Source organism: Platichthys flesus, chromosome 2, assembly GCF_949316205.1.
Source record: "Platichthys flesus chromosome 2, fPlaFle2.1, whole genome shotgun sequence".
Taxonomy (NCBI): Eukaryota; Metazoa; Chordata; class Actinopteri; order Pleuronectiformes; family Pleuronectidae; genus Platichthys; species Platichthys flesus.
This window is the reverse complement of record NC_084946.1, coordinates 25531291-25542365: the sequence shown is the minus strand read 5'-3', so window position 1 is coordinate 25542365 and position 11075 is coordinate 25531291. Positions and strand designations below refer to the sequence as shown.

The 11075-nt window shown below is 42.9% G+C and overlaps 1 protein-coding gene across 1 annotated transcript in view; it reads left to right on the top strand.

Annotated features, from left to right (window-relative positions):
• unm_sa1614 (un-named sa1614) overlaps positions 1 to 9498 on the top strand; it is a 12201-nt gene extending 2703 nt beyond the window's left edge. The window contains exons 5-28 of the mRNA XM_062408124.1: positions 15 to 64; positions 258 to 387; positions 928 to 1013; positions 1104 to 1179; positions 1841 to 1921; positions 2014 to 2111; positions 2191 to 2260; positions 2854 to 2941; positions 3060 to 3108; positions 3222 to 3394; positions 3755 to 3888; positions 3974 to 4065; positions 4161 to 4347; positions 4436 to 4521; positions 4610 to 4725; positions 5211 to 5278; positions 5405 to 5512; positions 5693 to 5969; positions 6329 to 6487; positions 6583 to 6649; positions 7970 to 8016; positions 8398 to 8552; positions 8748 to 8873; positions 9301 to 9498. Coding sequence (XP_062264108.1) covers positions 15 to 64; positions 258 to 387; positions 928 to 1013; positions 1104 to 1179; positions 1841 to 1921; positions 2014 to 2111; positions 2191 to 2260; positions 2854 to 2941; positions 3060 to 3108; positions 3222 to 3394; positions 3755 to 3888; positions 3974 to 4065; positions 4161 to 4347; positions 4436 to 4521; positions 4610 to 4725; positions 5211 to 5278; positions 5405 to 5512; positions 5693 to 5969; positions 6329 to 6487; positions 6583 to 6649; positions 7970 to 8016; positions 8398 to 8552; positions 8748 to 8873; positions 9301 to 9375 — 2598 coding nt within the window. The 3' untranslated portion in view covers positions 9376 to 9498. The remainder of the gene's footprint in view (positions 1 to 14; positions 65 to 257; positions 388 to 927; positions 1014 to 1103; positions 1180 to 1840; positions 1922 to 2013; positions 2112 to 2190; positions 2261 to 2853; positions 2942 to 3059; positions 3109 to 3221; positions 3395 to 3754; positions 3889 to 3973; positions 4066 to 4160; positions 4348 to 4435; positions 4522 to 4609; positions 4726 to 5210; positions 5279 to 5404; positions 5513 to 5692; positions 5970 to 6328; positions 6488 to 6582; positions 6650 to 7969; positions 8017 to 8397; positions 8553 to 8747; positions 8874 to 9300) is intronic.
• The last annotated feature ends 1577 nt before the right edge of the window (positions 9499 to 11075 follow it).

Here is an 11075-nt window from a genome sequence, read left to right as displayed (position 1 = left end):
CCTCGTCTCTACAGGATCTGAAGAAACCTTTCGACAAAGCGTGGAGGGACTACGAGAGCAGATTGTAAGTGATCATAAAACATTCAAGGGTTTTTTTCTCGGCTTTGCTCTTGAGGATTTGACAAATGTGTCTGTTGTGCAAAATAATACGTTATAATCCAGCACTACAGTTCTTTGTTCACGCAACTGAAAAAGCTCTGTCAGTAAAGATGGGTTCAGCTAAACACACACAAGGTCTCACACGTCATGTTTTGCAGTAAGCAGGTGGAGAAGGAGAAGAGGGAGTTGGCTCGTCAGTACGGGATGGTGAGGAACGAGGTGAGCGGGGGGGAGATCGCCGAGGAGCTGGAGAAGGAGAGACGCTCGTTCCAACTGAGCATGTGTGAGGTAAGACTCACACACACAGACACAGACACACACAGACACACACACACACACACACACACCCTGCCCTTCTCCTAACTCCGCCACTTTCACCTGAGGGAACAATCCCAATTCCGTCCTTTGATTATTCCTCGATCCTTTACCAGGAAGTGCTTCCAGCTCCGGATGAAGTGGACGGATGCAAATGAAGGAATTGGAATGTAGCCCTGTTTATTTTTCTCCTTCTCTCTCTTCCTCTCCTTTTTTTGTCCTCTTTCTTATGCCTCTAGCGACAGCCAGTTGCTGGAGGCATTGTGTTTTTGGGTTGTCCTTCTGTCCGCCCCATTCTTGTGGGCATGATATCTAAAGAACGCCTTCAGGGAAATTTATCAAATTTGGTACAAATGTTTAGTTGGACTCATGCACTTTGATTGTGGAGGTCAAAGGTCACGGTGACCGTTCTCTCTCTAACGCTCCTCTTGATCCCATCCATAATTTCCAAAACACGTAAACACACATCCTTCTTCCCTTTAAAACCATGTTGTCGTCTCTCTTTCTTCTCAGTATCTGATCAAGGTCAATGAGATAAAGACAAAGAGAGGAGTTGACCTGCTGCAGAACCTCATCAAACACTACCACAGCCACAACAAGTAAGGAAACACGCTTTCAGGCATACGTGTTTGTAAAAAGACATGATTTACTGTATCTCTGTGTGTGTATCTGTGTGTGTGTTTGTGTAGTTTCCTGCAGGAGTGTGTTTCCACCACTGAGCGGTTGAAGCAGTACATTGAGGAGCTGAATGGAGTCCTGACCACGGTACGACAATGACCAACAGAGAGAAATAAAATCCAGAAACAAGTTAGAGTCACCCGGTCTGTGAGTTTGACATTTTGTCCAGCGCCATCTTGTTTTTTTTTGTGTTTTGGGAGCGGGGGGTGGAGCCTGACACCCACCTACACCTGCGACCTGCACCCATTTGACGGTACTAGCTGTCAATCACATTTCCAAGACCCAAAGCCTACAGTGCTTATTGTCTAATTGACTCAAAGTGGAGCATAATTTGCAAAATGAAGATGACTTGAAAATAGAGATTGAGACATAAATTATTTAGGAAAATGTGGAAATAGTTATTCTTCTATGTAAGGTTTTTTTGCAACCAGTAGAGTCGCCCTCTGCTGGTCATCTGTGAGAAGGTTTTAGACACGGTGCAGGTCGCAGGTGGAGGTGGGCGTGTCTTATCCTCAAGCTCTCAGTCAGGCTCCACCCCCTGATCCTTCTGAAACCAGGATGGCTCAGGACAAAAATGTCAAACAGGGGTTTGCACCTTGGTCTCAATAATACAAAATACAAAAACTCTCACTACACTTGATAAACAAAGTTATTCAGATGCTTTTTAGTTTGATAACATCACGTGAGCCTGGATCAGTGAAACCACACGTGAGCAGCAGGGCTCAGGTGAACTGTTGTGTGTCTGCAGGTGAAGCAGCGTCATGAAGACGAGAAGAAACAACTGTGTTCTCTCAGAGATCAGCTGAGGCCCGTCGTCCACACGGAGCAGGTCAGACACACAAACACGGACATGATAACACTGTCGAACAGGATATTAAACTGTGTGTGTCTGTGTGTGTGTGTGTGTGTGTGTGTGTGTAGGACTCGCTGCCTAAGCAGGTGTACAGTATGCATCAGCTGCTGGGAGACAAACATTACGGAACAGAACGATCAGGATTCCTCTACAAGAAGAGTGACGGGTAAAAACACAACACAACAAACTGCTGAAGATCAACGTTAGTCGCAAAACAACGAAAACTGATTCTGTTTGTGTTTCAGGTTGAGGAAAATGTGGCAGAAAAGGAAATGTTCCGTTCATAACTGCTACCTGACGATCGCACATGCTACTGTGAGCTCACTGTGTGTGTGTGTGTGTTTGTGTTTGTGTTAGCTGTTACCTTTGACCTTAAATTATAATTCCAAGGAAATGACGCAGAAGGAAGTTTCAGATAAACCCAAGTGTACCAGTTGAATATGATCTCATTGATAATCGTTGGATTAACGTGTTCATATGATTCTTATAGAAAGTAAATATTCTTTACTGCTGCTTCACATTAAAAGCATGTGATGGATGAAACATCGGGAGGCTCTTATTGTGAAGCAGCCACGGAAAAACACTGTTCATTTCTCACATATACAAAACAAGACAGTGGCTGACTTTTAAATTTGACACTGATGGAATATGGAAGAAGAATGACCAGCAGTGTTGTCTTTAGCAAATACTTTGATAATCGATAAATCATTTCAGCCATTTCTCAAAGAGCTAGTAGTAGTGATGATTATCTGAAAACATAATCAGATGCTTAATCAACATAGACAGTCGCAGCCGTATAAATATATATATATACATATATATATATATATATATATATATATATATATGTTTGTGTGTGTGTGTGTGTGTGTGTGTGTATATACCTATAACTCTTCTGTCTCTCTCAGCCGAATAAACCTCCGACCAGACTCAATCTACTCACCTGTCAGGTTAAACCCAGCGTGGAGGACAAGAAATGCTTTGACCTGATCTCTCGTAAGAAGCAAGCAAACACACACACACACACACACACACAAACACACACACATGCACACACACATAAGCACAAAAATTACAAATTGGTGTTACATATAACAAACCTTTTGTCCTCCAGATAATCGGACGTATCACTTCCTGGCTGAAGATGAAGCTGAGTGTGTGGCGTGAGTAACAACTAAATAAACTTTATTGAGTCTGGTAGTGGAATCATCTTGTATGTTTATGAACATAAGATGTGTGTGTGTGTGTGTGTGTGTGTGTGTGTGTGTGTGTTCAGCTGGATCTCGGTGCTCAGTAACAGTAAGCAGGAGGCCCTGAGCGTGGCTCTGGACGGGGGGAGGCTGGATGGAGGAGGAGAGGAGAGCAGCGTGGAGGATCTGACCCGCGCCATCACCGACGACGTCAGGCGGATGCCAGGGAACAACAGCTGCTGCGACTGTGGAGCTCCGGGTAATCCCTGTCAATCAATCAATCAATCAATCAGTCAGTCAGTCAGTCAGTCAGTCAATCAGTCAGTCAGTCAATCATCAATCAATAACTCAATCAATAACTCAATCAATAACTCAATCAAACAATCAATCAATCCATTCATTTTTATTAATGAAACTAAATCATTTAATCTGTAACAGCTGTAACAGGTGAAAACTCTTTGTTCTAATTTCTCAGAATGTGATTAATTTACGACGTTTTGTAAAAAAGTAAAACGCAGCTTATTAAATGTCAAAGGTCAAATCAAAGTTGACACTGTACCCACAACACTGTAACGTTTTGAATGTTGAATATAATATATGTCTCTCTCTCTCTCTGTAGATCCTGGATGGCTCTCGACCAACCTGGGGATCCTGACCTGTATCGAGTGTTCAGGGATCCACAGGGAGATGGGGGTCCACGTGTCCAGGATCCAGTCTCTGAGTCTGGACAGCCTGGGGACCTCAGACCTGCTGGTATGTGAACTAACAGTAGACAAAGGTCAAAGGTCACGGTGTCCTCATGTGAGTCACACAGTGATCGTGTCTCTCTTTCTTTCAGTTGGCCAGGAATGTTGGTAACTCTGGTTTTAATGAAATACTGGAGGCGAACCTGCTGAGTCCGTCTCTGAAGCCGTCTCAACACAGTCACATGTAAGATAAACACACACAGAGTTGTGTGTCTTTCTGCTGTTGTCATACTGTCGTTCATTGTGGTGAATTTGATCCTGTGTGTTGGTGGCTTGCAGGACGGAGCGTAAAGACTTCATCATGCTCAAGTACCAGGACGTGCATTTTGTGAGGCGGAGTCCCAGCTCCACTGCAACGCTGCGACTCGGCCTGCAGGAGGCGACCAAGAGCTGCGACATCTACAGCTTGATTCAGCTGCACGCTCAGAGGATGGAGCTGAGCCAGCCGCTGCACACACACATTCAGGTACACACACACACAAAGGGTATATACAAAAATACATACAAGCAAATTTTAACCCTGATAAACACACACTCTGTTTCCATGCTGACAGGAAAAAGGGGAGACTGCGCTCCATCTCGCCGTCCTATTGGCCGACAGGACCTCACTGCACATCCTGGACTTCCTGGCTCAGAACTGGTCAGTCGATGATCAGCAGTTATTACAACTCATTTTTTGATAGTGTGTGTTTACGAGTGTTTGTGTCATATGTGTTATTTTTTTACAGCTCCAACGTGGACATGCCGACGTCATCAGGGAACACCGCGCTGCACTACAGCTGTCTGCACAACAAGAGCGACTGTGTGAAACTGCTGCTGAGAGCCCGCGCCAACTCACACCTCAGTAACACAAACACACACATGTCACACATGCTAACACACTTCATTAGGAATAGCCTGTGGTTGATGCAGTGGCACTTTTACAAAAGTAAACAAAAGTACTTATAAAGACAATATCTATTTTCCAAAAAACATGAATATGTTCCTTAAAGTTATGTTCAGAATCAGAATCAGAATTATTTTTATTGTCATGTATATTTGCACATACAGGAAATTGCCTTGGTGTGGATGGTGCACTGTACAAACAACAATATAAAAACAACAACAATATTGAACAACAATATATTCAGTAAGAGAGTTACGTGCTGTTCTAAGGTGCAGAGATTGGTGATAATGCCAATAATATAGAGTTATAAATTATGTGCGGGGGGGGGGGGGTCAGCAGAGACAGTGTGATGCAGAGTCGGTGATGCATGTTGATGAAATAAGAGACATAGTAATGTGTGTGTGTGTGTGTGTGTGTGTGTGTGTGTGTGTGTGTGTGAACAGAGAATGAGTTGGGAGAGACCGCCCTGGACATGAGCCGCAGGTTGAAGCACAGCCACTGTGAGGCGCTGGTGAGTTCATCATAGTCATATTACACTGCTTCAATGTTACTGTTTGTGTCGACTTACCTTGTGTGTGTGTGTGTGTGTGTGTGTGTGTGTGTGTGTGTGTGTGTGTGTGTGTGTGTGTGTGTGTAGCTGCAGCAGGCCCAGTCCAACCAGTTTGACCATCACATCCATGTGGAGTACGAGTGGCGGCTTCGTCATGACGACCTCTATGACAGCGACGACGACTTCGATGACAGGGTAACCATGGGAACTGAGGGCCTGCTGTTTTATCTGATTTATTTTTCTCATAAATGTTTTGGCAGAATTTCTTTGGGTTTTGTTTTTCAGATCAGATCTCTACTCTAACGAACATTGATAGATTATTGATGAAAACAGAGATAACAGCAGTTGTGTTAATCTGTTCCCGTCCCGTTTCAGAATGGGCCAGTGAAGAAGGAGCGCACCTCCTCCTCCTCCTTCACCTCCTCCTTCTCCTTCACCTCCCGTCCGTTCAGCTTCAGTCAGTCCCTGTCCTCCGCTGGGGCTCCGCCCTCCTCAGCTGGAGCAGGGGCGCCGGGCGGAGGAGGTCTGCTCAGCGTGGGGAGGAGGCTCGCCATGGCCATGGACCTCCACAGCCGGGCCTCTGGCACCGCGCCGAGCCCCCCCCCACCTCCGCCCTCTTCTCCAGCTCCCCCGCTGCCCCCCCGGGTCAAAGGTCAGACAAGATATTGATAATTATATTGCTATTTCCATTGAATGTCTCCACTTTCTGCTGCAGACACATTGTGGCCTAAGAGATGTTGATTCTTGGTTCTGGATTAAAATAATAAGAAGCCATTTTTATTTAAAAACCCCACAGGATGAATCTTTATCTCTTTATTGAGCCTCTGACTTTTTTCCATTTCCGCCCAATTGTGCAATTGTACATTTTTCTTCAATTGTTAAAATGTCTCCACAGCTATTGATGGTTCTTCATAAAAGATACATTTTATTTGTGAGCCGACACAGATATGAGGGAGCAGACGGTTTATGATAATGATATATCATCAACTATATCTCTGCTCTGTCACTCAGCTCCCACTGTTCCTCCTCCTCCGCCTCCCGCTGGGGGGGAGGGATTTTGCGAGGACGATGAGGAAGGATTCTTCATCACGTCAGGAAGCAGGAAGTCCAACCCTGCCCCTCCCATCGCCGTCCGACACAAGAGGAGCTGCTCTGAGTCCAGCACGCACGGTAACATCTGAGAGACCCCTGCAATTAATCTGTCACAGTGATGCTGTGTAATTAACTCTGTGTGTGTGTGTGTGTGTGTCTGTGTGTGTGTGTAGATTACGGGTTGCCAACCAGTCCCAGAATCTACAGCGGTCCAGACTCCTCCTCCTTTAAGCAGTGTGTGTGAGTATCTGAGACACAAACACACACTGAAACTCTCAGTGTGTCACATTAAACACCTTTAACACATGATAGAGATCAAGGCCTCTGATTGGACCGGTAAAGGAATGATTATGTCAAACTGGTCCAGGTACCAACAGGATGGGTTTTAAATTTTAGCTGCAGTAAAATTCATCAGAAAACAAGCTATGAAAAGAATCAGACCATAAAAATATTAAGAATCTTAATTTATTGAACCCTAACATCCAACAGTCCCATTATGAAACCATACCTAAATTCACTATATACAATTTTTTCACACACACACACACACACACACACACACACAAGCACACACAGCCTCAGGGCCCTGAGAAGCTCTGTCCCCTCTAGTTCTCAACCAGGTTTCTGGGACAGACACCAGGCGTCTGCTCGAGGAGCTGGAGGTACGAGCAGATCTAAAGATGGATTTATCATATCGAGCCATAGAAATCACCAGTTAGGTCTTAAAATCACTTCTGGTTACTGTGAAGAGGCTGGAACAAGAGCGAGGGATCAGATCATGTATGGATTTTTGTTTCAGGTTGAATTAAAAGGCTTTTTCCACGATGAAATAAAGAAACAACATGTTGGTGATTCACTCTGGAAACATTCAAACTGAGGAGCACTGATTAAAACTACAGCTTATTTATTTATAGTTAAATCTCCAGCGACGAGCTGCAACAACATTATACATTTAACGTTTTCCATTAAATTTAGATTCACTGGAGCTAAAGTTAGAGGTGTGGAACTGGAGAAACTCAGACTGTACTGCCCTCTGGTGGAAAGAGGATGAATTAAAGATGTGATTTATTGAAAATCTCAGATAATAAACCTCTCTCCCTCGTCTCCCTCTCTATCTCCCTCTCACTCTCTCTCTGTGTGTCTGTCTCCCTCGCTCTCCCCCCTCTCTCTCTGTCTGCCTCCCCTCTCTTTATCTGTCTCTCTCCCTCTCTGTCTCCCTCTCATTCTCTCCCTCTCCATCTCACTCTCTCTCTGTGTGTCTGTCTCCCTCGCTCTCCCCCCCTCTCTCTCTATCTGCCCCCCCTCTCTTTATCTGTCTCTCTCCCTCTCTGTCTCCCTCTCATTCTCTCTCTCTCTGCGTGTGTGTCTCTCTCTCTCTCTCTCTCTCTCTCTCTCTCTCTCTCTCTCTCTCTCACACTCTGTCTCCCTCTCTCTATCTATCTATCTATCTATCTATCTATCTATCTATCTATCTATCTATCTATCTATCTATCTATCTATCTATCTCTGTGTGTCTCTCTCGCTCTCTGTCGCCCCCCATCTCTCTCTCTCTCTCTGCAGTCCATCTTCTCCTCTCAGCTCGCTGACTGAACGACCTCACAGATCAGGTACTTCCTGTCCTGTAACATCCATCCGTCTGTTTTATCCGTTCATCACCGTCTGTTGAATCCATCACGTGTAAATGAAGCTCCAGGGATCAGTGGAGCAACAAGAGATAAAATGAGTTCCTGTTGGTAATCCACTTACTTTCTCAAAACAGATTAGTTTATGTTTACTTTAATTGATTTACCATTTAATTGTGTAACTGTATGAATGATGCATCTTTTAGTTTTCAGTCGGAAAAAACAAACAAAAATATCAATTGAGTTACAATTGCTTTATAAATAAGATATTTTAGATAGTTAACTTTCTTTCCTGTTAACAACGCAACCCTGAATATACCTTGATGTTGTCATTATAACATTCTAATCTAATTTTCCCTGTCTGAGGTTTTCGGAGGGCGGACAGTGACAGTAGCTCCTCCCACTTCCTGCACCCTGCCAGTAAAGCTCCGCCCAACGGATCTCCCACCAACCACCGTTCTCAGAGCTTTGAGAGTGACAGCAGAGGCCCCGCCCCCCTGCCGCTCCCTCGCAGATCAGTGGTAAGTTTTAAAAAAAAATATTTAATAATAATACTAACAAAAGGGTTAATTTTTTTACTGTGACAACATTTATTTCCAAAACATTAAAGATTCTCGTTTCTTGTTAATTTGACCAATCACGTATCAGTTTGAGTCGATGATGGCTTGATTTCATTAGTTGGGACATTGTGAGTGTTACTCTCTGTCGTGCTTCAGCCTCGTGGTGCAGCGAGTCGACGTGTCCAGGCTCTGTACGACTGTCAGGCCGACCACCATGACGAGCTGAGCTTCATTGAGGGTCAGGTGCTGGTGCTCCTGGGACAGGAGGACCCCGATTGGTGGGTACGTATCGTCATCCTACGCTCTGATTGGTTCTGCCACTGGCAGGACAGAGGAGCTCTTGTGATGAAGCCTCAGCTGATGTTGAGTTTTCTCATCTGAGAAAAGAATGGACGTGTTGAGAATAAAGTCGGAATGTTGAGATTTTATCAGTTAGATTGACATTTCCACTTTATTCATAACTTTATTCCTTTAAACAGATGATGAGAAAAAAGATTAAATATTTAGAAAAAGTTGAAATGTTGAGAATTATGATTTAGTTTGACCTTAATCTCAACATTTCCACTTCATTCTCGACAATCCTGTTTTTTTTTTTTTGTGCTTGATTAATATAATGTCCTTCATTCACGTTTCTGTAAATGTATCATAAATAAATGAATGTGTGTTTGTGTGTGTGTGTGTGTGTGTGTTTGTGTGTGTGTGTGTGAAGCATGGTTACATCGAGGATGAGCCAGACCAGAGAGGATTGTTTCCGTCTTCCTTCGTCCAGCCGTTCTCAGAATGACATGAAGAAGCTGGACCAGGACTGGACCCCATCAGTCCCTGGACCAGCACAGATATGAACCAAGTCAGAGCCTGGAAAACCAAACCAGAACCAAACCGGAGCCACACTAGAACCAAACCGGATTCAAACCGGATCCGTAACGAGGTACAGCCAAAACCTCTGATCTTCGATGGACCAAGTTTGTGATCTGGTTCTGAGAAGCTCCAGCAAACACACAATCACTTGGAAACGGACACACAGAATCTGGACTAAACAACGAGACGGCCTCGCACAGACTGATCAGCCACAACTCAAGGTTGTCTGTGATTTTAATTAATTTATTTAAACTGAAAAGTTATCTAATATTTTGTCAAGCACATGGGCACAACAATCCAATGGACTTTTATTGTGAAGTAAATCTGAGCGACAGTTCTAGGTTATTTGAAGTCTTTGATCCTGCAGCAGCTGTCTCCTCCTCTCAGGCCTCCGCTCTTCATACGGAATCAACCTGAGAGGCTGTGAGTTCTTTACTGGACCACATCTGAGGAATGAACACTGAAGACCAAAGGATAAGACGCAGATGTTTGTTGTAAAATCAGGTGAAGTCAGTTTCTGGAGCCGCATTTCACCTCGTTGAGCCGTCAGTTTGTAAACCTGGCCTTTGATTCTTCCAGCTGCCTTTGATGTCCAGATATATCACAACACCTCAGTGTGTAAGTAGCACAGCACAAAACCGCCACTATTACGAAAATGAAGAACCAGTTTCTTGTTAAAAGATGGAAATTTCTAATATTAACATTGTTCACAGAGTTGGAGAGTTGAAGTCGCGATTAATACTTTTTTAGTTCTGCAGCCACCAGGGGGCGATCAAAGGTCTACGGTCACTTTGTATTCATTTCTATGACATTTAACCCATGATTGTCAAGGGCTTATGGGAAATGTTCATACAAGGCAGTTAAAGCCTAAATATTGAATAAACAATAACATTAGATGTTTTTTCAAAAAGGTTCCAAACATATGAAGCAAGAAACGTGATGTACTGTTGAGATTAAACCTGGTTTCTCAAGAAAGAATGTTTACTTATTTGAAATGGTTAAAATCAACCTGGTTTCACTTCAACTCTCTTTTAAATATTTTCTTTTCATTACAAACCAAATATTCACGAATCAACAAGGAACTGTTTCATTACAAGAAACTTGTAAGAAGATTAGTTGATTTGTTTTTATATCATGAAACTTAGATGTAGCAGGAAACACTAACTTCCTTATAAATGAAAAGTTTGGTAAAAAAAAAGCACAGTTCAGTGTAATGTAGTAATGTGGAATGTGGGACTAATCGGCCATATTGGGGGAAAAAGAGATTTTGAGAATAACGTTGTAATGTTATGTCACAAAGTCATAATATTAGAAGAATTAGAAGAGGTAAATTGTAATTTAACAGGAAAAAAATTGTATTTTAAGAACAGTAATGTTATGAGAAAATTAAGGGAATAATCATAATTTAAAGGAAAACTGCTGTAATTAAAAAAAAAGACGAGTCTAAATATAAAGAAAAAAAACTCATTAAAAGAAAAAAAATCATGATTTTCCTAGAATAAAGTTGTAAAAAGTCAGAATTTAATGGATGTCATAATATAATGATAATGTCTTAGTTTAACGTGAAAAAAATAGTCTGAATATTACAATCAGACTTTTCTCCTAATATAACAGCTTTGTTCTCGA